We start from the raw sequence: 26,649 nt of genomic DNA, 5'->3' as shown, positions 1-26,649 counted from the left end.
GAGAAGAATAAGAAGGAGGAGGAGGAGAAGGAGAAGAAGAAGAAGGAGGAGGAGAAGGAAAAGAAGAAGAAGGAGGAGGAGGAGGAGGAGGAGGAGGAGGAGCAGGAGGAGGAGGAGAAAAGGAAGAGGAGGCGGAGGAGGAGGAGAAAAGGAGGAGGAGAAAAGGAGGAGGAGGAGGAGGAGGAGGAGAGATCAGGCAGCATGTGAGTGAAAAAGGACACAGTCAGATTTGTTAGTAAAAAGATTTTTCATGCAAATCAAACAGTTTGATGGTATTATTGGATTTATAATCATTTCATTTTAACTCTGTTTTAAGTTAACCCTTTAGAGTAAACTGTTTTGATTTCTTTTGAAAACATGGGGAAAAAAAGAAATCTTTCATAAATCACAAGAAATTGGTCGATTTAAAAACAATTTCGGTGCGAATCACCACCTTAGCACCGTGGGGCGTGGCCTGGGGGCTGTGTTGTCAGGAGCACTAGCTCCGAGTGGGGAAAGCGGGGGAGCTAAGAGGGATTCACAAAGACCCTGATGATACGGCCAAATCGAGCGGAGTGCATCTCGCCCGGTAGGCCGTCAGGCTGAAGAAGGAGGCCTTTCGGGCTCTACTGGCCCAGGGGTCTCCTGAAGCAGCAGACGGGTACCGGTTTGCCAGAAGGGCTGCAGCTGAGGCGGTCGCTAAAGCTAAAACTCGGGTGTGGGAGGAGTATCGGGAGGCCGTGGAGAAGGACTTTCAATCGGCCTGAAGGAAGTTCTGGCAAACCGTGAGACGCCTCCAGAAGGGAAAGCGGGCCTTGTCTCAGTCTGTGTTCAGCAGTGGAGGAGAACTGCTGACCCGGACACTTTGAGGAACCCCTGAACCCTACCGTCTCCTCTTCTGTGGAGGAGGCGGAGTCTGAAGACTCGGGGGATTCTTCATCCATAGCTCTGGCAGAGGTCACTGAGGTCATCAAAAAGCTTCTTGGCAGCGAGAAGCCAGGTGTGCATGAGATTCGCCCTGCGATGCTGAATCTCTGGACACTGTTGTGCTGTCTTGGCTGACACATCCGTTCAGTGTCGCGTGGAGGTCGGGTACAGTGCCTGTGGAGTGCAGACCGGGGTGGTGGTTCACATTTTCAAAAAAGGAGAACCGGAGGGTGTGCGCCAATTATCGGGGTATCACACTACTCAGGCTCTCAGGGAACGTTGACTCCAGAGTGCTGGAAAGGAGGCTCCGTCCGATTGTCGAACCTTGGATTCAGGAAGAACAATGCCGGTTCAGTCCAGGCCGTGGAACAGCGGATCTGCTCTTCGCTGTAGCGCGGCTGCTGGAGAGGTGGTGGGAGGATTTTGTGCACTTGGAGAAGTGTCTACAGTCGTGTCCCTCGGGGAGTCCTGTGGGTGGTACTGTGGCAGTACGGGGTGCCAGGGTCGCTGCTATGGGCCATCTGGTTCCTGTATAACCAAAGAGAGAGCTGTGTCCGCACACTCGGCGTGAAGTCAAACACGTTCCCAGGTGGTGTCGGCCTCAGCCAGGGTTGTCCTTTGTCTCCAATCCTGTTTGTGATTTTCATGGACAGGATCTCAAGGTGCTGCCAGGGGGAGTTAAGGGTCTGGTTTGGGGACCTCACAATTGCATCTCTGCTTTTTCCGGATGATGCGGTTCTGTTGGCTCCATCACACCGTGACCTCCAGCATGCACTGGGGCGGTTTGCGGCCAAGTGTCAGGCAGTCATGATGAGAGTCAGCACCTTCAAATCTGGGGTCATGGTTCTGTGCCGGAAAACAGGGGATTGTCCCCTCTGGGTGGGGGGAGAGTTCAAGTATCTCAGGGTCTTGTTCACGAGTGAGGGTAGAACAGAGCGTGAGATGGACAGGTGGTTTAGTGCAGCATCTGCAGGGATGCAGGCGCTGCACCGGTCTGTCGTGGTGGAGAAGGAGCTGAGCCAGACTGCAAACTCTCATTTTACCAGTCCATCTATGTTCCACCCCTCACCTTTGGTCATGAGCTCTGGGTAGTGACCGAAAGACTGAGATCACACATACAAGCGGCCGAGATGAGCTTCCTGCGCAGGTTGGCTGGGCTCAGCCTTAGAGATAGGGTGAGGAGCTCGGACACCCGGGAGGAGCTCGGAGTAGAGCCGCTGCTCCTTCGCGTCCAAAGGGGCCAGTTGAGGTGGCTTGGGCATCTGATCAGGATGCCTCCTGGGCTCCTCCCGCTGAAGGTGTTGAAGGTGTTCGGGGCACGTCCCTACTGGTAGGAGGCCCCGGGGCAGACCCAGAGCACGCTGGAGGGATTACGTGTCTCGTCTGGCCTGGGAAGGCCCTCGAGTCCCCCAGCATGAGCTGGAAAGCGTTGCTGGGTAGAGGGACGTCTGCACTGTTCTGCTCCGTCTGTTGCCCCCGTGACCCGGCCCCGGATAAGCGGAAGAAAATGGATGGATGGAAAACATTTTTTTTTCTTTTTAAAGCTAGGGAAAATGTGCCAAAGACTATATTTATAATTACTGTAATACATCTTTAAATATTTTATTCTATTTTTTTCTGGTAATTTTTTTGTACTTTTGCTAATTTTGGTGCCATTTCTTCTATAGTTGCTCATTGTTTTTTACCCATGTTTTTGGAAGAAATTTAAGCCACTTTGCTCAGGTTTCACAGGGTTAATCATTTTTAAAGTCACTTTATTCTCGAAATCTGTTAATTTTGCTGCTTTCATTTGTCAGTAACCATATTCCCTCTAGACAAGTCTAAATGAAGAAAGAGGCTGTCATTACCAGTGTGGATAATGAAAAGACCTAGAGTTACAGTGTACTACTACTATAAGTAGAAAAACTGCAGTAATCAGTAGTTTACAGCATTTTTTTGTGTGTCTACCTTGTGGTGGTACGTCCTCAGTGAAGAACTGTGTTGCCTCCAGAGCAGACTCGGCCTCCTCAGGACACAGAGCTGCGACACAAACAAACAGACATTCAATAATCAGAGGCCACATTAAGACTCTGTCGATTGCCTCCATCGGTGGAAGTTGAACCTGCAGCAAAAAAGTTAGAGAACACCAGCAAACTCCTCAGATCGCTACATATCAAAATTAAAAGGTTTAACATGAAGCCTTAAGTCTCCATTAACAAAAAGTTAAGTGAGATTTTAGTGTTACTGGTGTATTAGTACTACAAATATAATTTAGAAATAGACAAGCAAATGTACACGGTATTATAAGTGTCAGTTTTCACATCATGGTATACCCTGAAACCTCTTCATTGTTTCAGCCCTAATGCAGAATTTACTTTTTGCCTTGTTTCTATGTTAAATAATTATTCTCTCAATTTATTACAGTGCTACCATGTGACAGATTTGAGTCATATTTCTTGGGAAGTTTTTACACATAATTTCCAGATATTCCATATTCCAGAAGTTTCATGTTTCTAACTCATTCAAGCTCAATTTGAGCCTCGACAGAAGATGAATAAACGAGTGACGATAAACCAGCACAGACTCAACAGAGTTTTGTCCCGTCGAGGATTAAACTCACATATAATAAATTATATAAATGAACACAGAGAACAACATCCTGTTCACCTGGAGACCCTCTGACGGGTGTGTCCAGGTGAGCTGTGTGACTGTTACCTGGTGGGAGGTGGAGCTTGTAGAGCAGTTTGAGTTTTTCTGTCATGTCTCCGTGATACATCCCACCTGCAGACACACAAACAACCTCTGACACGGCAAACGACCAAATATTTAAATATCTGCAGACACAGAGTCGTCTGAGGAGACCACAGCCGACACGAAGCAGAGCCAAAGCTGCTGTTTGTGGACTCACTCAGTCCGGTGATGAACTCTTTGAAGTTGACCAGTCCGTCCTTGTTCTGGTCCAGGAGTCTGAAGAGGCGGGCCGACAGCGTGGGGGTGTGGCCTCCACAGATCCAGGGAGCGAGCGCGGTGAACAGCTGAGTGAACTGGACCGGGTCGATGCGGTACTGCTCCAGGTAGGGCAGGCTGGGGTCGTGACGCTCGGCCGCCGTGCTGCTGGAGCCCCAGTAACAGCTGGTCATGTGTTTGGACTGATCGAGGTCAAAGATGCAGGAAGAGACAGACAGAGACAGAGAGACAGACAGAGACAGAGAGACAGACAGAGAGACAGACAGAGACAGAGAGACAGAGAGACAGAGAGACAGAGACAGAGACAGAGAGACAGACAGAGAGACAGAGAGACAGAGACAGAGACAGAGACAGAGAGACAGACAGAGAGACAGAGACAGAGACAGAGACAGAGGCGTTAAACTCTGTGGAGACACTTTTCTTTTTCTTCAGTCACGTTTGAAATCACGTGAAAAAGTTCCTCTCAGCCGTTAAACCTGAAACTCAGCACAGCAATTTTTTAGTTCATAAAAACATTTAAGTTGAAAACTTTGACAAACAGACTTTATTCTGACCTTAAAGAGACAATAGAGCTCTTCCAGCTCCTCAATACTGAAGGCGGACTCCGTCATCATCGCTCTCACCTGCACGCACACACACACACACACACACACACACACTTGTAAACACTGCCTACATTAGCATCTTGGCATTTAGCATGTGAACATCACTCACCACGCTCCTCTTGGCCGTGTCCTCCAGTGACTGGATGACCTTTAACCTCTGCTTGAACCTCATCTGCTCGATGACATCAGAGCGCAAGCTGCCGAACTTCTGCTCAGAGAAGGAGAAATGGAGTTGACCTCAAACAAGGTTGTCAAGGTTAGGCAGCTACAGGAGTTCGCATACTCTGCTGCAGGAATTAGACTGACACTCTGCAGCTACAGGAGTTCGCATGATATTCTGCTGCAGGAATTAAACCAAGACATTTCGGCCTAAGGAATTAGGCAGCTACTCAGCAGCTACAAGAATTAGCATGATACACTGTAGTAGCAGGAATTAGACTGACACACTGCTACACTAGGAGTTGGACCGATACGCAGTAGCTACAGCAGTGAGACGGAGACACTGATGACGTCGTGACGTGTCACTGAGTCTGACCTCGTAGGACGCCTTGATGAGGTCGAAGATGTCGATCTCAGGTGGAGGATCGTCTCCGCTCGTCAGCAAGGCGTGCAGGTGAGGGATGGGCGGAGCCACAGTCTGTTTGTTCACAACATTATCCAGGTACCTGCACACACACACACACACACACACACACACACTGATCAGAGCTTAGAGCAGAGGCATTGTTTTTTCAGTGTGTCTTGGAGCTAAACCTTTGGACAGTAGGACAGAGGTAAAGCTCTGGGTAGCCTAAACTGATCAGCGTTTTCTCCATCTTCATCATAGACTGATTGATATTGTCAAAGATACAGATACTCCGGCCTGACTCCTACCTGCCCAGAATGGTCATGGCTTCTCCCTCGTCGTTGCAGGACAGCAGAGCGTTCATGTTGTCGTGGAGCACAGCCAGCGCCACCTGCAGACAGACACAACACACAACATGTTGGAACAGGACTCAACCAATGAGAAAGCAGTCGGGTAACAGTCAGTCAGGTGTGGTGACTCTGACCTGGAAGATGACCTTGATGCCCTCGTAGAAGAAGCAGTCGACCAACAGGACGGCGCTGTCGAAGGGCATCACAGACAGGAAAAGCGTGAGGAACCAGGACAGGCTGATGGTGGAAATGACCCCGAGCTCCTGCATGTGTTCGTATAGCAGGGGGAGGAAGGCCCGGGTCAGCTCCTCAAACACCCCCTGATCCACCAGAGCTCCTGCAGGGACAGAAACCACATCAGACCGGGACAGAAACCACATCAGATCCCCTCATGGCCAGAGCATGTGAGTGGAGCAGGAGGATCTTGGCTGGAGGGTGGAGCGCTAAAAAGCTGCAGCATCACCTTATCTCTCGTTCTATCCCGCTCCAATTTGGCTCCAGTACCTCTTACACCATGCGTCTGAAGCATGTCTGACCCAGAAAGTACTTTAAAAAGGAAGCTGAGGAGTCATACACACAGGTGTACTATTACTGTAAAAGCAACGGAGGACACTGATATGGTACAAGAAAAAGAACGTGGCGACATCGTTTCAGTCGGTAAAGATTCACTCTGAAATCGCAACGACTCTGCTGTTGTCACTGACCTACGACTCTGGTGTTGTCACTGACCTGTGACTCTGCTGTTGCCACTGACCTACGACTCTGCTGTTGTCACTGACCTACGACTCTGGTGTTGTCACTGACCTGTGACTCTGCTGTTGCCACTGACCTACGACTCTGCTGTTGTCACTGACCTACGACTCTGCTGTTGTCACTGACCTACGACTCTGGTGTTGTCACTGACCTGTGACTCTGCTGTTGCCACTGACCTACGACTCTGGTGTTGTCACTGACCTGTGACTCTGCTGTGGTCACTGACCTACGACTCTGCTGTTGCCACTGACCTGTGACTCTGCTGTTGCCACTGACCTACGACTCTGCTGTTGTCACTGACCTACGACTCTGGTGTTGTCACTGACCTGTGACTCTGCTGTGGCCACTGACCTACGACTCTGCTGTTGTCACTGACCTACGACTCTGCTGTTGTCACTGACCTACGACTCTGCTGTTGTCACTGACCTGTGACTCTGCTGTTGCCACTGACCTACGACTCTGCTGTTGCCACTGACCTACGACTCTGCTGTTGTCACTGACCTACGACTCTGGTGTTGTCACTGACCTGTGACCAGGGACGGTTTTTGCTATGGGCAATGTGGGCGACCGCCCAGGGCGCAATCTATTTGGGGGCGCACAAGCACCTGCAAAATAAATAAATAAATAAATAAATAAATAAAAATCGGAAGTTTTCTACCGCTCATTTCCACGTCACGTTAGTGGAGTAGGTGCGGGGCGCCCTTACTATCATGTCAACTTTCTGCTGAGTCATGTCTACAGGTTGTGTGCGTCAGAAGAAAAGGCAGCAGGGAGACAGGAGGGCGATCAGCTCACAGCTGCAGAGGCTGAGAGCAGGCTGAGTTTAACTCTCAGAGGAAAAGCACGGGGGAATAGACTGACCTGTTATGATCCCAGCTGCTTCCAAATAAATTGTATTTCATTCATAAAATTAACATAGATACTTTTACATTTATTGCGCTATGTGAAAATGTAAAAACTGCCACAACTGTCGGGTTTTTACCTGAACTCACTTTAATGTCTGACCGCATTAAATCCGTAAAGCGTCTGCATAACTCTCAATACGCAACACAGAGCTTCCGCTCACAACTACTGCCTGCTGCAGTCCTTTCAACATAAGAGCATGTTGGAATATGCTGAACATCACCACATGGGCGTTTGACGGAGGGAAAAGGTGATGATGTTAAATTGAGTCAAGGGTGTATCATGGACAAAAGACCAAAGAAACCATCAGATGTCCAGTTCAGAAAGAAAGGGAAAGAAGAAGAGGAGAAACGCTCAAAAGATAAAAGGTATGCAGGTCGAGTGACGTTAATTGTACGTAATGAAACAGTAGCTTATACGCTATTTATTATCCTCTTGCTAATATGCTGCTACTTAGCCACAGAAGACGACTGTATTTGGTTTTTAGCTTTGCTGAACTAGCAACTATTAAAATTTGAGGCATTATGCTCAGATAATACGATGTTAATGGATGACTTTTTTTGGGGGTGGGGGGTGGGGGTTCGCCCAGGGCGCAAAACTACCCAGGACCGCCTCTGCCTGTGACTCTGCTGTTGTCACTGACCTACGACTCTGGTGTTGTAGTAGTCGGGCAGCATCCGCTCACAGAGCGCCACCAGCAGCCAGAAGGCTTCCTCCTCGGGACAGTAGAGCAGCAGGACAGAGGTGACAATGTTCATCGCCTGGACAGGAACATGAGAGGATTTGTGTCAGACTTTCATTATCAGTAGTTTTATTTTTAAATATGGCCCTTCAGTTTCAGGACACTTTTCCGTGAGTATTTTAGTACAGAATATACACATTAACAATACTGAAATGTATTTCATTTTAATTGACAGGTATTACCTGACAGTATTTTTATTTTTCATATTTATATTATATTTATATTACCTGATAGAGTTTGAGGACGGGGTTGTTGTTTTTTTTTTTTTAAATTAAATCTTTTTTGTCGTCCCTGACAGTGCCTGATTCTGGAGTTTTCTTTTCTTCTTTTGTTTTTTTAATATTTATATTACCTGTTTGAAGACGGGGTTTTGTTTGTGTCTTTTGAAAAAAATATTAAATATTTTATTTGTACCTGGCAGTATCCAATCCCAGGGTTGCGGTGGGCGTATGCTGTGAGGACACGGCGCAGCGCGGCGATGCCCATCTCGTTCTGGAAGGCTCTGTGCTCGGGCATCGAGCGGTGAAGGTCGCGCTCGATCTCCTCTGTGGCCAGCGAACACAGCCCCATGGCCTGCTCCACCAGGTCGCCATAGTAACCCGGGTGAGTCGCCATCTCGTTCTGCGCTCCTGGAGGGACGGACGGATGGACAGACAGGTGGACACGTGAAAGCTCAGTCTGTCTGAGGTAAGACTGAAGGCCACCGCTCACACGTGATCGAGTCAGTGAGTGAACGACTGAATGAACGAGTGAGTGAACGAGTGAGTGAGTGAATAAGTGAGTGAACAAGTGAGTGAGTGAGTGAGTGAGTGAACAAGTGAGTGAGTGAACAAGTGAGTGAGTGAGTGAGTGAGTGAACGAGTGAGTGAACGACTGAATGAACGAGTGAGTGAACAAGTGAGTGAGTGAACAAGTGAGTGAGTGAGTGAGTGAGTGAACGAGTGAGTGAACGACTGAATGAACGAGTGAGTGAACAAGTGAGTGAACGACTGAATGAACGAGTGAGTGAACAAGTGAGTGAGTGAACAAGTGAGTGAGTGAGTGAGTGAGTGAACGAGTGAGTGAACGACTGAATGAACGAGTGAGTGAACAAGTGAGTGAACAAGTGAATGAACAAGTGAGTGAACAAGTGAGTGAACGAGTGAACAAGTGAGTGAGTGAGTGAGTGAGTGAACGAGTGAGTGAACGACTGAATGAACGAGTGAGTGAACAAGTGAGTGAGTGAACAAGTGAGTGAGTGAGTGAGTGAGTGAACGAGTGAGTGAACGACTGAATGAACGAGTGAGTGAACAAGTGAGTGAGTGAACAAGTGAGTGAGTGAGTGAGTGAGTGAGTGAACGAGTGAGTGAACGACTGAATGAACGAGTGAGTGAACAAGTGAGTGAACAAGTGAATGAACGAGTGAACAAGTGAGTGAGTGAACGACTGAATGAACGAGTGAGTGAACAAGTGAGTGAACAAGTGAGTGAACAAGTGAGTGAACGAGTGAACAAGTGAGTGAGTGAACGAGTGAATGAACGAGTGAGTGAACGAGTGAGTGAACAAGTGAGTGAACAAGTGAGTGAACGAGTGAACAAGTGAGCAAGTGAGTGAGTGAGTGAACAAGTGAGTGAGTGAACGAGTGAATGAACGAGTGAGTGAGTGAACGAGTGAACAAGTGAGTGAGTGAGTGAGTGAGTGGATGAGTGAACTGACCAGAGAACAGCAGCCACAGCTCTCCTCTGAGCCGCTCTGGGATCCCGTTGAGGACGAGTTCTCTGGTTCTGGACGTTCGGTACATACAGACGCCTCGACCGAACTCTGAGAAATGGATGTTCCACGCCTCCTCCTTCATCTTCTCCTTCATCTGCAGGAGGAGCAGGAGGAGGAGGAGGAGGAGCAGGAGGAGGAGGAGCAGGAGGAGGAGGAGGAGGAGGAGCAGGAGGAGCAGGAGGAGGAGCAGGAGGAGGAGGAGGAGGAGCAGGAGGAGGAGGAGGAGGAGGAGGAGGAGGATTTTATTCCAATTAATGATTTAATTTACTGGACCGACTTCAGGCAACTTTTAAGGTGGAAAGTTTTTTTTTAAGATTAGCTGTTTTGGGGGTTTTGTCTTTATTTGTGTAGAAAGGGCCTGGACTCTGTCTCACTCTCTCTCCTCAGACTCTGACCAATCAGTGACGAGAATCAGCACATCTGCCCTGTCACTCTTCACCTGCACTCAGGCAGAGACAGAGGAGACAGCGTTAATGGACATTGACGTCTCTATGTTTCCGTTGTGGACTCCTAAGTTATGACTGTTCTAAGGCTCTTGTGAATCTACCTGCCTTGCTGTTACGTAGGTGAGCAGCGTGCTGTGTGCCAACGACGTGATAACGAGGACAGAGGCTCGTTATCTAGCTCTGTGTTTCGTTCTTTGATGATTCCTGATGTGAACGTGGTTAGTTAGACAGGAAGCCATATCCATGTGCTTCCTCAGGTTTACGGGCTTATTTACTAGCGGCGAAGCATAAGCACAGTTTTGGACATGTTTGTAAACAACATTTGTTATTTACATCTATTGCCCGTCTGTCCGTCCTGGAAGAGGGATCCCTCGTCTTCCTCTGCCGCTCTTCCTGAGGCAGATGTTACTCCGAATTACCGCTGAAGAGGAAATACAGCACTAGCTGGATGGAGCAGTGAGTGACAACGACGCCAACATTTAAAGCCGAGATTTCGTCAAAAGCTTTCAGTACAGCACCTTTGGAACCAAAAGTAACACCTACGAACATGAACATCTACCTGGGCCCTCGACCTGTGCAGCATTTCCACCGCAGACAGGACTCTGGCATGTGGGTGGGGCTGTTGGCACTTGCTGTAATTCCTCGTTCACCAGCTGCATGGTGACATTTTCAGAACAAAAAAGAGCAGGCTCCAGTGAGTCTCTTTGTGTGGGACATTTATAAATAGCTGCTTCTTGCATTAACTCCTTGTCAGGCAAGCGCAGGGGTTTAGTGCCGCTGCAGCACACAGGAACCACGCTCTGCCAAGTTTTTTCTCCAAGTGAGGATTAAAATGCACAGTTCATGTTATCCAGTTTAAATTAATCTTAATTTTTTAAACCTTTGAATATCTGCTCATTACTGAAAGAGTCTGTCAATCAAGAGAGAGATTTAAGGATTGTTGATGGATTCACGTCATAAACTCATGCACTGAGTAACATTACAAGTAAACGTTCCAACCTAAAAGTTTCCTGCAGTCGGCCCAGTGAATGAAATTACTTTTTTCTCAGTCTGCAGCTGCAAACATCCTTTGATTTTACAGTTATAGTTTACTAACATATTAAAACCGAGTCACGCGTGAACGGCGGTTAGGCAGCCACAGCTCAGCCCTGAGCACAGACTGTTGATCCTCTACAGACCAGTCAACAGACTGCAGTGTCTCTCGCTCCTCCCTTTAGTACCGGATCTGTGTACCAGGGGCTCCAGCGGAAAGTGACCAAAACTGGGATAATAAAGGAACCATCCACAACTTTGCACAATGAAAGCACAGATTAACAGAGCTGGCAGTCCTCAGAATTAACGTATCTGAAGGTAGCGGGACTTGAACTCACGGCTTTGGGTCCCAGGTCCTCCAGAGTGTCTCGGTGGTAGAGCTGCAGCAGACCCTGGCTGGCTGTGGGCAGACCGGGGTGATAGTGACGCCCCCTCTGGACGGACTCGGAGCCTGCAGACAGAGACGAGGGGGCGCTGGAGGACGCCTGAGGACACAAAACGGACATCATAACAATAAAACAGAAACTCTTCTGCTGACGCCTGAAACCAGCTGCCCCCGGTACACCTCCCACACACACGGAGGCAGTAAAGATACACACTTTTACTGTTCACACCGAACACCATGTGAGCGCTTCTGACTGTGAGTTAACACACAAAGTCAAAGACACAGACAGACACACAATCATTGGACGCAATCAATGGACACGAAAATGCATATTTTGCATTTTTTGTGTTCGCTGTCGAGTCAAGTCAATTTCATTAATAAAGCCCAGTAAACTCCCCCAAAAAACCCCATAACTGTGTGAAAACTCCAAGAAATATCCTTAAATCCTAGAAAGGTCCTATAATCCTAGAAATGTCAAAAAATCCTAGAAAAGTCCAAAAATTCTAAAACTGTCATAAATCCTAGAAATGTCTTAAAACCCTGTAAATGTCCTAAAATCTGGGAAATTTCCTAAAACCCTAGAAGTGTCCCAAAATCCTAAAAATGTCTTAAACTCTGAGAAATGTCCTAAAATCCTACAAAGAATCCTGAAATCCTAGAAACGTCCAAACGTCCAGGAAAGGTGCTGAATTTGGTTCTCGGTATGAACGCGGCATCGGTACATAACTTCTGATCTGAGTCAAACGAAATGAAAATCCTGTTTTCCAGGAAAGACTTTAGTCCCAGACAAAGAGAAAAAGCCTCTAAACGAGCGACGCACCGAGTGGCCAATCAGAGACAGCGGGTTGGTGTCGCCCCACGAGCTGTCGGGCGTTCGCTGCAGGAAGTCCGAGATGCGTTGGACAAGGAAGTCTCTGTCTTTGAGGTTGGCAAACAGGAAGTTCATCTTGTTCTTGGTGCTGATGGAGACGGGACAAGGCAGGACGCTGCTGCTGTCCGCCTTCTCCACAATGGACACCTGAGGAGCAGAGGATGATGGGTAAAAGCCACTGTGCAGTGAGCGTGATGAAGCGTACGTGCGGGCGTGCTGCCGTGTTTCCTCCTCACCTCTCTGAGCGGGATGATGAGCTGACACAGGTCTTCTTCTCTGCTGTTAAAACAGATGTAGTTGTTGGAGATGAACAGCTGTCCCACCACGTGCATCTTAGCAAACGGCGTCCACAGCGTGCAGTCCGTGTGTCCGTCCAGACGCTCGTCCTGCGTCAGCCGGAACATCGTCCGGTACCGCTCATTCTTCGCCCGCGCGTCCAAATCCCTGCAGCCACGACACGGACAGGAAACGGCTGATCAGGTCAAAGGTCAGCGACAGAGCGGTCCAGGCTGAGACACAGAGACAGTTAGTTTGACGGCTCAGGTGCACAAAGTGACGGCAGCATCACTGATGAGATCACACACGGATATATTGTCTGTTTCTATCGGTCAAACTGCACCCTTCTACACATGTGCGTAATGTATACCAGTGATCCTCAACATACGGCCCGCGGGTCAAATCTGGCCCCTGACAGGGTGCAGGGTGGCCCCCCCAAACGCTTCCTAATTCACAATAAAAATAAAGTGATTCACTCTGTCTGTCAATTGTTTTTGTCCTTTTAGTGTCTTTAAGGTGCCAGAGACATAACAGAGCATCAAAATATAGCTTGCTAATCAAAACCTACTGTCCTAAAATCCTAGAAATGTCCTAAAATCCTGGAACATGTCCTAAAATCCTGGAACATGTCCTAAAATCCTGAAACATGTCCTAAAACCTTAGAAATGTCCTAAAATCCTGGAACATGTCCTAAAACCTGAGAAATGTCCTAAAATCCTGGAACATGTCCTAAAACCTGAGAAATGTCCTAAAATCCTAGAAAGGTTTTAAAATCCTAGAAATGTCCTACAACCCTAGAAACTTCCTAACATTCTAGAAACGTCCTGAAATTGCAGCAACATCCTAAAAGCTTGTCTGATTTTATTATGTCGTCTTTTGTGTCTGGGGGCCAAAGACAAATTTCAGTTTGATTCTATTCTACGTCCCAAAATCCAAGAAACATCCTGCAATCCTAGAAACGTGTATGGGGCCGCTGCGTTTGGCCCCTGCCCTGCTGTAAGTTTGTAAAAGTGGCCCTCTAACGCAGCAGGTGTCTCTGTGGCAGTGTCTCTGCTGAGTGTCTCTTTGGGAGTGTCTCAGCAGAGTGACTCTGCAGAATGACTTAGCAGAGTGTCTCTCCAGCGTCTCTGCTGAGTGTCTCTGCAGCGTGTCTCTGCTGAGTGTCTCTGCAGCGTGTCTCTGCTGAGTGTCTCTGCAGAGTGTCTCAGCAGTGTCTCCGCAGAATGACTTAGCTGAGTGTCTCAGCAGTGTCTCTGCAGAGTGTCTCAGCAGTGTGACTTAGCAGTGTCTCTGCAGCGTGTCTCTGCAGAGTGTCTCAGCAGAGTGTCTCTGCAGAGTGTCTCGGCAGAGTGTCTCGGCAGAGTGTCTCTGCAGAGTGTCTCGGCAGAGTGTCTCTGCAGCGTGTCTCTGCAGCGTGTCTCTGCACAGTGTCTCTGCAGAGTGACTTAGCAGAGTGTCTCTGCAGCATGTCTCTGCAGAGTGTCTCAGCAGAGTGTCTCTGCAGAGTCACTTAGCAGAGTGTCTTTGCTGAGTGTCTCTCCAGCGTCTCTGCTGAGTGTCTCTCCAGCGTCTCTGCTGAGCGTCTCTGCAGCGTGTCTCTGCTGAGTGTCTCTGCAGCGTGTCTCTGCTGAGTGTCTCTGCAGAGTGTCTCAGCAGTGTCTCCGCAGAATGACTTAGCAGAGTGTCTCTGCTGAGTGTCTCTCCAGCGTCTCTGCTGAGTGTCTCTGCAGCGTGTCTCTGCTGAGTGTCTCTGCTGAGTGTCTCAGCAGTGTCTCCGCAGAATGACTTAGCTGAGTGTCTCAGCAGTGTCTCTGCAGAGTGTCTCAGCAGTGTGACTTGGCAGTGTCTCTGCTAAGTGTCTCAGCAGAGTGTCTCTGCAGCGTGTCTCTGCTGAGTGTCTCTGCTGAGTGTCTCAGCAGTGTCTCCGCAGAATGACTTAGCAGAGTGTCTCATTAGTGTCTCAGCAGAGTGACTTAGCAGAGTGTCTCTGCTGAGTGTCTCTCCAGCGTCTCTGCTGAGTGTCTCTCCAGCGTCTCTGCTGAGTGTCTCTGCAGCGTGTCTCTGCTGAGTGTCTCTGCAGCGTGTCTCTGCTGAGTGTCTCTGCAGAGTGTCTCAGCAGCGTGTCTCTGCTGAGTGTCTCTGCAGAGTGTCTCAGCAGTGTCTCCGCAGAATGACTTAGCTGAGTGTCTCAGCAGTGTCTCTGCAGAGTGTCTCAGCAGTGTGACTTAGCAGTGTCTCTGCTAAGTGTCTCAGCAGAGTGTCTCTGCAGCGTGTCTCTGCTGAGTGTCTCTGCTGAGTGTCTCAGCAGTGTCTCCGCAGAATGACTTAGCAGAGTGTCTCATTAGTGTCTCTGCAGAGTGTCTCAGCCGAGTGTCTCTGCAGAGTGTCTCTGCAGCGTGTCTCTGCAGAGTGTCTCTGCAGAGTGTCTCTATAGCATGTCTCTGCAGTGTGACTTAGCACAGTGTCTCTGCTAAGTGTCTCTGCAGAGTGTCTCAGCAGAGTGTCTCTGCAGTGTGTCTCTGCCGAGACACTAAGGAGAGTGTCTCTGCAGTGTGACTTAGCAGAGTGACTTAGCAGAGTGTCTCAGCAGAGTGTCTCTGCAGAGTGTCTCTGCAGCGTGTCTCTGCAGAGTGTCTCTGCAGAGTGTCTCAGCAGAGTGTCTCAGCAGAGTGTCTCTGCAGAGTGACTTAGCAGAGTGTCTCTGCAGCATGTCTCTGCAGAGTGTCTCAGTAGAGTGTCTCTGCAGAGTGTCTCAGTAGAGTGTCTCTGCTGAGTGACTTTGCAGAGTGTCTCTGCTGAGTGTCTCTCCAGCGTCTCTGCTGAGTGTCTCTCCAGCGTGTCTCTGCTGAGTGTCTCTGCAGCGTGTCTCTGCTGAGTGTCTCTGCTGAGTGTCTCAGCAGTGTCTCCGCAGAATGACTTAGCAGAGTGTCTCATTAGTGTCTCTGCAGAGTGACTTAGCAGAGTGTCTGCAGTGTCTCTGCAGAGTGTCTCAGCAGTGTGACTTAGCAAAGTGTCTCTGCAGAGTGTCTCAGCAGAGTGACTTAGCAGAGTGTCTCTGCTGAGTGTCTCTGCAGAGTGTCTCAGCAGAGTGTCTCTGCAGAGTGACTTAGCAGAGTGTCTCTGCAGCATGTCTCTGCAGAGTGTCTCAGCAGAGTGTCTCTGCAGAGTGACTTAGCAGAGTGTCTCTGCTGAGTGTCTCTCCAGCGTCTCTGCTGAGTGTCTCTCCAGCGTGTCTCTGCTGAGTGTCTCTGCAGAGTGTCTCAGCAGAGTGTCTCTGCAGGGTGACTTAGCAGAGTGTCTCTGCTGAGTGTCTCTGCAGAGTGTCCCAGCAGAGTCTCTCTGCAGAGTGACTTAGCAGAGTGTCTCTGCTGAGTGTCTCTCCAGCGTCTCTGCTGAGTGTCTCTGCAGCGTGTCTCTGCTGAGTGTCTCTGCAGCGTGTCTCTGCTGAGTGTCTCTGCAGAGTGTCTCAGCAGTGTCTCCGCAGAATGACTTAGCTGAGTGTCTCCGCAGTGTCTCTGCAGAGTGTCTCTGCTGAGTGTCTCTGCTGAGTGTCTCAGCAGTGTCTCCGCAGAATGACTTTGCAGAGTGTCTCATTAGTGTCTCTGCAGAGTGACTTAGCAGAGTGTCTCAGCAGTGTCTCTGCAGAGTGTCTCAGCAGTGTCTCTGCAGAGTGTCTCAGCAGTGTGACTTAGCAAAGTGTCTCTGCAGAGTGTCTCAGCCGAGTGTCTCTGCAGAGTGTCTCTGCAGAGTGTCTCTGCAGCATGTCTCTGCAGCGTGTCTCTGCAGAGTGACTCTGCCGAGTGTCTCTGCCGAGTGTCTCTGCAGAGTGTCTCTGCAGCGTGTCTCTGCAGCGTGTCTCTGGAGTGTCTCTATAGCATGTCTCTGCAGTGTGACTTAGCACAGTGTCTCTGCAGAGTGTCTCAGCAGAGTGTCTCTGCAGTGTGACTTAGCAGAGTGACTTAGCAGAGTGTCTCAGCAGAGTGTCTCTGCAGCATGTCTCTGCAGAGTGACTTGGCAGAGTGTCTCTGCAGCGTGTCTCTGCAGAGTGTCTCAGCAGAGTGTCTCTGCAGAGTGTCTCTGCAGAGTGTCTCTGCAGCATGTTTCTGCAGAGTGACTTGGCAGAGTGTCTCTGCAGCGTGTCTCTGCAGAGTGTCTCAGCAGAGTGTCTCTGCAGAGTGACTTAGCAGAGTGTCTCTGCAGCATGTCTCTGCAGAGTGTCTCAGCAGAGTGTCTCTGCTGAGTGTCTCTCCAGCGTCTCTGCTGAGTGTCTCTCCAGCGTCTCTGCTGAGTGTCTCTGCAGCGTGTCTCTGCTGAGTGTCTCTGCAGTGTCTCAGCAGTGTCTCCGCAGAATGACTTAGCAGAGTGTCTCATTAGTGTCTCTGCAGAGTGACTTAGCAGAGTGTCTCAGCAATGTCTCTGCAGAGTGTCTCAGCAGTGTGACTTAGCAAAGTGTCTCTGCAGAGTGTCTCAGCCGAGTGTCTCTGCAGAGTGTCTCTGCAGCATGTCTCTGCAGCGTGTCTCTGCAGAGTGACTCTGCCGAGTGTCTCTGCAGAGTGTCTCTGCAGCGTGTCTCTGCAGCGTGTCTCTGCAGTGTCTCTATAGCATGTCTCTGCAGTGTGACTTAGCACAGTGTCTCTGCTAAGTGTCTCTGCAGAGTGTCTCAGCAGAGTGTCTCTGCAGTGTGACTTAGCAGAGTGTCTCAGCAGAGTGTCTCAGCAGAGTGTCTCTGCAGAGTGTCTCTGCAGAGTGACTTGGCAGAGTGTCTCTGCAGCGTGTCTCTGCAGAGTGTCTCAGCAGAGTGTCTCTGCAGAGTGACTCCGCAGAGTGTCTCTGCAGCGTGTCTCTGCAGAGTGTCTCAGCAGAGTGTCTCTGCAGAGTGACTTGGCAGAGTGTCTCTGCAGCGTGTCTCTGCAGAGTGTCTCAGCAGAGTGTCTCTGCAGCATGTCTCTGCAGAGTGACTTGGCAGAGTGTCTCAGCAGAGTGTCTCAGCAGAGTGTCTCTGCAGAGTGTCTCTGCAGAGTGACTCGGCAGAGTGTCTCTGCAGCGTGTCTCTGCAGAGTGTCTCAGCAGAGTGTCTCTGCAGCATGTCTCTGCAGAGTGACTTGGCAGAGTGTCTCAGCAGAGTGTCTCAGCAGAGTGTCTCTGCAGAGTGTCTCTGCAGAGTGACTTGGCAGAGTGTCTCTGCAGCGTGTCTCTGCAGAGTGTCTCAGCAGAGTGTCTCTGCAGAGTGACTCGGCAGAGTGTCTCTGCAGAGTGACTTGGCAGAGTGTCTCTGCAGCGTGTCTCTGCAGAGTGTCTCAGCAGAGTGTCTCTGCAGAGTGACTTGGCAGAGTGTCTCTGCAGCGTGTCTCTGCAGAGTGTCTCAGCAGAGTGTCTCTGCAGTGTGACTTAGCAGAGTGACTTAGCAGAGTGTCTCAGCAGAGTGTCTCAGCAGAGTGTCTCTGCAGAGTGTCTCTGCAGAGTGACTTGGCAGAGTGTCTCTGCAGCGTGTCTCTGCAGAGTGTCTCAGCAGCGTGTCTCTGCAGAGTGACTCGGCAGAGTGTCTCTGCAGAGTGACTTGGCAGAGTGTCTCTGCAGCGTGTCTCTGCAGAGTGACTTGGCAGAGTGTCTCTGCAGCGTGTCTCTGCAGAGTGTCTCAGCAGAGTGTCTCTGCAGCATGTCTCTGCAGAGTGATTTGGCAGAGTGTCTCTGCAGCGTGTCTCTGCAGAGTGTCTCAGCAGAGTGTCTCTGCAGAGTGACTCGGCAGAGTGTCTCTGCAGAGTGACTTGGCAGAGTGTCTCTGCAGCGTGTCTCTGCAGAGTGTCTCAGCAGCGTGTCTCTGCAGAGTGACTTAGCAGAGTGTCTCTGCTGAGTGTCTCTCCAGCGTCTCTGCTGAGTGTCTCTGCAGCGTGTCTCTGCTGAGTGTCTCTGCAGTGTCTCAGCAGTGTCTCCGCAGAATGACTTAGCTGAGTGTCTCAGCAGTGTCTCTGCAGAGTGTCTCAGCAGTGTGACTTAGCAGAGTGTCTCTGCTAAGTGTCTCAGCAGCGTGTCTCTGCTGAGTGTCTCAGCAGTGTCTCTGCAGAGTGTCTCAGCAGTGTCACTTAGCAAAGTGTCTCTGCAGAGTGTCTCAGTCGAGTGTCTCTGCAGCGTGTCTCTGCAGAGTGTCTCTGCAGCGTGTCTCTGCAGAGTGTCTCTATAGCATGTCTCAGCAGTGTCACTTAGCAAAGTGTCTCTGCAGAGTGACTCTGCCGAGTGTCTCTGCCGAGTGTCTCTGCAGAGTGTCTCTGCAGCGTGTCTCTGCAGAGTGTCTCTATAGCATGTCTCTGCAGTGTGACTTAGCACAGTGTCTCTGCTAAGTGTCTCTGCAGAGTGTCTCAGCAGAGTGTCTCAGCAGAGTGTCTCAGCAGAGTGTCTGTGCAGTGTGTCTCTGCCGAGACACTAAGGAGAGTGTCTCTGCAGTGTGACTTAGCAGAGTGACTTAGCAGAGTGTCTCAGCAGAGTGTCTCTGCAGAGTGTCTCTGCAGCGTGTCTCTGCAGAGTGTCTCAGCAGAGTGTCTCTGCAGAGTGTCTCTGCAGCATGTCTCTGCAGCGTGACTTGGCAGAGTGTCCCTGCAGCGTGTCTCTGCAGAGTGTCTCAGCAGAGTGTCTCTGCAGAGTGACTTAGCAGAGTGTCTCTGCAGCATGTCTCTGCAGAGTGTCTCAGCAGAGTGTCTCTGCAGGGTGACTTAGCAGAGTGTCTCTGCTGAGTGTCTCTGCAGCGTGTCTCTGCTGGGTGTCTCTGCAGCGTGTCTCTGCTGAGTGTCTCTGCAGAGTGTCTCAGCAGTGTCTCTGCAGAGTGTCTCAGCAGTGTGACTTAGCAGAGTGTCTCTGCTAAGTGTCTCAGCAGAGTGTCTCTGCAGCGTGTCTCTGCTGAGTGTCTCAGCAGTGTCTCCGCAGAATGACTTAGCAGAGTGTCTCATTAGTGTCTCTGCAGAGTGACTTAGCAGAGTGTCTCAGCAGTGTGACTTAGCAAAGTGTCTCTGCAGAGTGTCTCAGCCGAGTGTCTCTGCAGCGTGTCTCTGCAGAGTGTCTCTGCAGCGTGTCTCTGCAGAGTGTCTCTGCAGAGTGTCTCAGCAGTGTCTCCGCAGAATGACTTAGCTGAGTGTCTCAGCAGTGTCTCTGCAGAGTGTCTCAGCAGTGTGACTTAGCAGAGTGTCTCTGCTAAGTGTCTCAGCAGAGTGTCTCTGCAGCGTGTCTCTTCTGAGTGTCTCTGCTGAGTGTCTCAGCAGCGTCTCCGCAGAATGACTTAGCAGAGTGTCTCATTAATGTCTCTGCAGAGTGACTTAGCAGAGTGTCTCTGCAGAGTGTCTCAGCCGAGTGTCTCTATAGCATGTCTCTGCAGTGTGACTTAGCACAGTGTCTCTGCTAAGTGTCTCTGCAGAGTGTCTCAGCAGAGTGTCTCTGCAGTGTGTCTCTGCAGCGTGTCTCTGCAGAGTGTCTCTATAGCATGTCTCTGCAGTGTGACTTAGCACAGTGTCTCTGCTAAGTGTCTCTGCAGAGTGTCTCAGCAGAGTGTCTCTGCAGTGTGTCTCTACCGAGACACTAAGGAGAGTGTCTCTGCAGTGTGACTTAGCAGAGTGACTTAGCAGAGTGTCTCAGCAGAGTGACTTAGCAGAGTGTCTCAGCAGAGTGACTTAGCAGAGTGTCTCAGCAGAGTGTCTCAGCAGAGTGTCTCAGCAGAGTGTCTCTGCAGAGTGTCTCAGCAGAGTGTCTCTGCAGAGTGACTTGGCAGAGTGTCTCTGCAGAGTGACTTAGCAGAGTGTCTCTGCAGCGTGTCTCTGCAGAGTGTCTCAGCAGTGTCTCTGCAGAGTGACTTAGCAGAGTGTCTCAGCAGAGTGTCTCTGCAGAGTGACTTAGCAGAGTGTCTCAGCAGAGTGTCTCTCGTTTTATTTGTTTATGATGTCCCTCTGAGTGTGATCAGATGAAGCCTGTCAGCTCGATGTCGATACCACGGTTACGGATCAGAGTGAGACCTCTTGAGCGCAGAGACGTTCTTCAGCGTCTTGCAGGGTTTGGGCAGCGAGCGGTCGGCGGCGAACGCTTCGTTGTCGAGCAGCTGGCGCATGGCGATGTTGGCGAGCTGCTCCATCAGCTTGAAGGTGTCGTTGATGTTCAGGAACATGGAGAAGAAATGCTCCGTGTGACGCGTGCTGACGCGGACGCTCTCCGGGAACACCAGCGTGGCGTTCTTCTCCAGCTGGGTCACCTCCGTCCACTGCACTACCAGGGTCACTGAGGGGTCAAAGACGAACATACGTGCCAGTATTAGACATGTGTCCTTGACATGGGGACGACCTTACAGTCCCAGCAGAATAACGTGAGCTCTGTCATTACTTACAGCTGTTTATTTGTGTAAATAAACACGACAGTTTTTTATGCTGATCGAACAAAAGCAGAATCTGTGGAGAAACGTTTCGTTCGCAGTAACGCAGACGTTTGACCACCGTTTGTCTCACTGTGAGACACACGGTGGGACACACAGTGTGACACGAAGTGAGATACGCGGTGGGACACACGGTGGGACACACGGTGAGACATGGTGAGACACATGGTGAGAGACACGGTGAGAGACATGGTGAGAGACAAGATGAGAGACACGGTGAGACGCGGTGGGACACGCAGTGGGACATGCGGTGGGACACACGGTGAGACATGATGAGACACACGGTGAGAGACGGCGAGAGACACGGTGGGAGACATGGTGAGACACGCGGTGGGACACAGTGTGACACGAAGTGAGACGCGGTGGGACACGGTGAGACATGGTGAGACACACGGTGAGACACACGGTGAGACACACAGTGAGACAGGGCATGAGTGAAGTGCAGGTTGTGAGAGGTGGAAACAGACAACAGTCTTCCTCAAAGACGGACATCGCTGGACGTCCTCATTCTTCATTCCCATTTCATCTGCATGGTTCTTATGACTTTTTTAAATTCATTTATTTATTTTTTATTATTTTACATTTTTTATGATCATTATTATTTTGTATTTTATGTATTTATTTTTCAAATGTATTTATTTATTATTAATTTAATTTTTTTTTTTTTTACTTACATTATTTGGTTTTGATTATTACTATCACCACCAGAATAATCGTGATCACTGTGCCCTCTTATTGTCTTATTGTTGCGTATTTTTCCATTTATTTCTGTGAAGTGTGAGATGTTGGCGTCCCCTGCTGGGACGTACTGGGGTTGGTTGCATGTGAGGACATGATTAATTACACGCGTGAGATCGGAGCGCTGCACATTAAAATATAAACATGACAACATTGCGTTCTGACGTTGTGTTGTCTTAGTTTCAGACCGAGTGACATCATTAAACTCTGGCCCGTGATTGGCCGGTCGTACCTTCTTTGCCCAGCAGGAAGGAGTAGAAGCACAGGTGGTTGACGGACAGGTAAAGCCAGCCCTGCCGCGGCACTCGGCCCTTCCAGTAGCTGCACGAGTAATAGTTCACCAGCTTCTCCTCCTCCGGCATCCCGAACAGCCTCCTCATCTTCAGCTCCGCCTCTCGAAACTTCCCACAATCCTCCTCCTGCTCCTCGCCCTGCTTCAGACGGTTCTCCTCCGCAATGATGCCCTGCAGGAAGTGACATCACTCAGGATCAAACACAAAAAGAGACAAACGACCACAGACCGTAAATAAAGATGGACGACACATCAGCTCCACCACAGTGTACCTGCTCGGTGTGTGTCGCCCCCTGCTGTCTGTCTGCAGTACAGGTCATAGAGCCCGCCCCTCCACGTTAGTGAACGGGCCGAACGAAAAACAAATAAACGTTTCCAAAAACGCTTTCTGTCACTGAAGGTCGTTCTCATCGCCCTGATGTTTCTTCAAGGGTTTGTGTTCATGATACGTTCGGTTTAAATTAGTTATTAAATTACACAAAATGGGAGGTTTTTTAAAAACATGGAAAGTGTGGATCGACTTCCTGAACTGCATGTATATGTATGTATGTATGTATGTATGTATGTATGTATGTATGTATGTATGTATGTATGTATGTATGCATGCATGTATGCATGTATGTATATATGTATGTATGTATGCATGTATGTATATATGTATGTATGTATGTATGTATGTATGTATGTATGTATGCGTATATGTATGTATGTATGTATGTATGTATGCATGCATATATGTATGTATGCATGTATGTATATATGTATGTATGTATGCGTATATGTATGTATGTATGCATGCATATATGTATGCATGTATGCATGTATGTATATATGTATGTATGTATGTATGTATGTATGTATGTATGTATGCGTATATGTATGTATGTATGTATGCATGTATGCATGTATGTTTATATGTATGTATGTATGTATGCATGTATGTATGTATGCATGTATGTATATATATATGTATGTATGCATGTATATATGTATGCATGTATGTATGTATGCATGTATGCATGTGTGCAGATGTATGTATGGTATTATTCTTGTATTAAAGTCTTTGTTTTTTCCTTCTCTGTTTATTTCTTCACCTATCTATTTTTTAAACGTAGATATTTTCGTACCTCCTCTTTATTTTTCTTGGAGTACTGTTTACAAAACCTCTGAAGTTCAATAAAACATAATGTCGGTCTTTTCTGCCATGATTGACAGCTGTGACAGCCAATCACTGGTAAAACTGACGTACGCAGATCTTTCCTTTGACGAAGGTGGTGACGTCCTCGTCGTTGTCAAAGATGGAGATGGTCTGCAGCAGGTTGGACTCCAGCCAATCCCAGTGCTCCGTGATCTCCTTCCTGGACGAGCCTGCGAGACACAGCCGAGGGTCAGAAAACAAACATGAAATCAGCCAATCACAGAGCTCCGGGCTCCGCTGACCCACCGCAGGCCACGTTCCAGTAAACCTGAGAGTCGGCCGTCTGCAGCAGGATCCTGTACGGGGCCACCCGGGCACTGGAGTCCAAGACCACATCCAGAGTCCCAACCAGGAGACCTGCACAGACAGAGACAGACAGAGACGTAAACCAGGAGACATTCAGAGAGAAACAAGTGACATAAACCAGGGGACATTCAGAGAGAGACAGGTAGAGACGGGCAGAGACGTAAACCAGGGGACATTCAGAGAGAGACAGGTAGAGACGGGCAGAGACGTAAACCAGGGGACATTCAGAGAGAAACAAGTGACATAAACCAGGGGACATTCAGAGAGTGACAGGTAGAGACGGGCAGAGACGTAAACCAGGGGACATTCAGAGAGTGACAGGTAGAGACGGGCAGAGACGTAAACCAGGGGACATTCAGAGAGTGACAGGTAGAGACGGGCAGAGACGTAAACCAGGGGACATTCAGAGAGAGACAGGTAGAGACGGGCAGAGACGTAAACCAGGGGACATTCAGAGAGTGACAGGTAGAGACGGGCAGAGACGTAAACCAGGGGACATTCAGAGAGAGACAGGTAGAGACGGGCAGAGACGTAAACCAGGGGACATTCAGAGAGTGACAGGTAGAGACGGGCAGAGACGTAAACCAGGGGACATTCAGAGAGAGACAGGTAGAGACGGGCAGAGACGTAAACCAGGGGACATTCAGAGAGTGGCAGGTAGAGACGGGCAGAGACGTAAACCAGGGGACATTCAGAGAGTGGCAGGTAGAGACGGGCAGAGACGTAAACCAGGGGACATTCAGAGAGAGACAGGTAGAGACGGGCAGAGACGTAAACCAGGGGACATTCAGAGAGAGACAGGTAGAGACGGGCAGAGACGTAAACCAGGGGACATTCAGAGAGAAACAAGTGACATAAACCAGGGGACATTCAGAGAGAGACAGGTAGAGACGAGCAGAGATGTAAACCAGGGGACATTCAGAGAGAGACAGGTAGAGACGGGCAGAGACGTAAACCAGGGGACATTCAGAGAGAGACAGGTAGAGACGTAAACCAGGGGACATTCAGAGAGAGACAGGTAGAGACGTAAACCAGGGGACATTCAGAGAGAGACAGGTAGAGACGTAAACCAGGGGACATTCAGAGAGAGACAGGTAGAGACGTAAACCAGGGGACATTCAGAGAGAGACAGGTAGAGACGTAAACCAGGGGACATTCAGAGAGACAGGTAGAGACGTAAACCAGGGGACATTCAAATGTAAGTGTGAATCTTAAACACAGTAATCAGATTACTTTGATTATTAACTGTAGTAAAATATTATTGTTGACGGTTGATGTACTGATGAAGCGCAGTACAAACCGACATTATATTCAGTCACAGTTCTGACCGTCAGTCTCGAGGTACTTTTACTTTAGCTGTCAAATATTAGTGTTACTGCGGTACATATATGAGCTGGTTACCGAGAGACTCGGATTTAATTCAGTTCAACTGTGTGTTTTCTTTAAAAATTGCCTTTTTTTTTAAAGAAAAAGAAATCACCAAAATATTTTCTCTAAAATTTGCCAAAGACCTTTAAAGAGAAAAACAATCACCAAATTTAAAAAAGAAAAGATGCGTGTTTTCTTTCAAGATCAGCGGTAAAATAAATCCAACACAGCCATTTAGAGTCGATACGCTTCTCCTGAGTCTAAAGTGTTAAAGATTCAAAAACATCAACCCAAGATTTCTTTTAGATTGCCAGAAATTTTGACAAATGTTTTCTTCAAATATTGCCAAAACAATTAAATTAAAAAGAAATTACCAAGATGTTTGTAAATATTTAGAAAGATTTTTAAAGAAAAACAAAACCACCTTTTTTTGAAAACATGGCCCCCGGATGTGCCCCCCCACCAAAACCAAAGAGGAAAGAAACAAAAGACCGTTTTTTTTACCAAAATGCTTTCTTCAAAAAATCCAAAAATGATACAGTTCAATAAAGTTTTAAGTTTTTTTTTTTAAAGAAAAAACAAAATCACCATAAAAAAAAGAAAAAAGACAGAACTTAAGCCACTTTCAAAATAAAAGAACATAAACCCCCCCACCGATAAATGACCAACTGTCCCTCGCGGTACACACAGTACATACAGTACACAGAGTACACAGAGTACGTGTATAAATACTGTGTGCAGGCTAACTGAAGCCGCTCGGGGTCTCGTGTCTTCAGACTCTCGGACGTGTTTCTGTCCCCTCGTGTCCCCTCAGACACGCACGTATGTGCACACAGAGAGGACAGACACGGTGTTGGACCGCGGACACTGACCGGACAGTCCCCCGCCGCGGCCGTGTCCTCGCCTCCTCTGCAGGATGAAGAACGGGTTGGCCCGCTCGGACACCCACAGCGCGCCGGCCAGCAGCACCTCCTCCGGCTCGATCCACATCTCTGCCCGCTCCCTGCGCACCGTCCGCCGGCGGAGAGCACCGTTAGCACCGGGGGGAAGGAGCGTTAGCACCGGGCGGCTCCGTCTAATTCAGGGCGAAGACACCGAGCCGATGTTGTTGTTTTCGCTCGGTCTGCTGACTGAACATCACTTCCGGGTGTGACGTCACAGGACGCGTCATGACGTCACAGACGGAGAGCGCCGTTAATTTATTTATTTTTTATTTTAATGGAGAAATTCTTCATCCACAAACAAAATATTTCAGGCTCACGCCCCTCTTTTTTTAAAAATGGATTGTTTTAATTTTAATTGTAATGTCTCTCACTGTCGTTAATTACAACAAACATCCCATTTTTACATTATTATAAACACCCCTGATGTAATGTGAATGTGTATTATTTTTGTTACTGCCCATGTCCTTTTATTGTATTTCTTTAAATTTTAATAATTCATTTTAAATATCTTTATTACAAAGCCAAAATTTAAAAATTGATATAAATAAATAAAATTAAACAATGACAAAATGTTTTCCAGGTCCAGGTTTTCAAATATAATTTGAGTGGATTTTGGATTGGATCAAATCTTGAAAATGGGTTATTCAGAAGAAAAGAAGAAAACAAGGATTCTGATATTGAATTAGATCATTTAATCCAGTCTCCGTTTGATCTGGATAAAACCTTCAGTTTATGTTATTCTAACATTTAGACGGACGTGCGTACCTTTGATTAAAAAGAACAAACAGAAAAAACAGGACTCTATAATAAAATTAATTATTTGATGAACAGCTGCTATAAAGTAAATAAAACTGACAAAAACAAAAATGA

The 26,649-nt window shown here is 48.5% G+C and overlaps 1 protein-coding gene across 7 annotated transcripts in view; it reads right to left on the bottom strand.

Annotated features, from left to right (window-relative positions):
- The window catches only part of tbc1d9b (TBC1 domain family member 9b), a 34,461-nt gene extending 8,479 nt beyond the window's left edge, over positions 1-25,982 (bottom strand). For 6 of the 7 annotated variants that reach the window (XR_015777154.1, XR_015777155.1, XR_015777157.1 and 3 more), the window contains exons 1-19: positions 25,708-25,981; positions 23,408-23,518; positions 23,213-23,331; positions 21,904-22,135; positions 20,524-20,782; positions 12,493-12,700; positions 12,206-12,403; positions 11,339-11,485; positions 9,466-9,616; positions 8,185-8,399; positions 7,672-7,789; positions 5,507-5,709; positions 5,331-5,413; positions 4,993-5,122; positions 4,567-4,665; positions 4,407-4,475; positions 3,794-4,034; positions 3,601-3,666; positions 2,854-2,925 (exon numbers count right to left, since the gene is read on the bottom strand). Coding sequence is in view for 3 of the 7 variants with exons in the window: in XM_088080688.1 (XP_087936814.1) it covers positions 2,854-2,925; positions 3,601-3,666; positions 3,794-4,034; positions 4,407-4,475; positions 4,567-4,665; positions 4,993-5,122; positions 5,331-5,413; positions 5,507-5,709; positions 7,672-7,789; positions 8,185-8,399; positions 9,466-9,616; positions 11,339-11,485; positions 12,206-12,403; positions 12,493-12,700; positions 20,524-20,782; positions 21,904-22,135; positions 23,213-23,331; positions 23,408-23,518; positions 25,708-25,825 (2,839 nt within the window). In the remaining 4 variants the exon portion in view is untranslated. Of the gene's footprint in view, positions 1-2,853; positions 2,926-3,600; positions 3,667-3,793; positions 4,035-4,406; positions 4,476-4,566; positions 4,666-4,992; positions 5,123-5,330; positions 5,414-5,506; positions 5,710-7,671; positions 7,790-8,184; positions 8,400-9,465; positions 9,617-11,338; positions 11,486-12,205; positions 12,404-12,492; positions 12,701-20,523; positions 20,783-21,903; positions 22,136-23,212; positions 23,332-23,407; positions 23,519-25,707 lie in introns of all 7 variants that reach the window. The other variant, XM_088080690.1, reaches the window with a different exon arrangement.
- Positions 25,983-26,649: the final 667 nt, after the last annotated feature.

Source organism: Plectropomus leopardus, chromosome 8 (genome assembly GCF_026936395.1).
Source record: "Plectropomus leopardus strain MGB_pleo_1.0 chromosome 8, ASM2693639v1, whole genome shotgun sequence".
Lineage (NCBI taxonomy): Eukaryota > Metazoa > Chordata > Actinopteri > Perciformes > Serranidae > Plectropomus > Plectropomus leopardus.
Note: the sequence above shows the minus strand (reverse complement) of the source record. Positions and strands in the feature narration are given on the sequence as shown.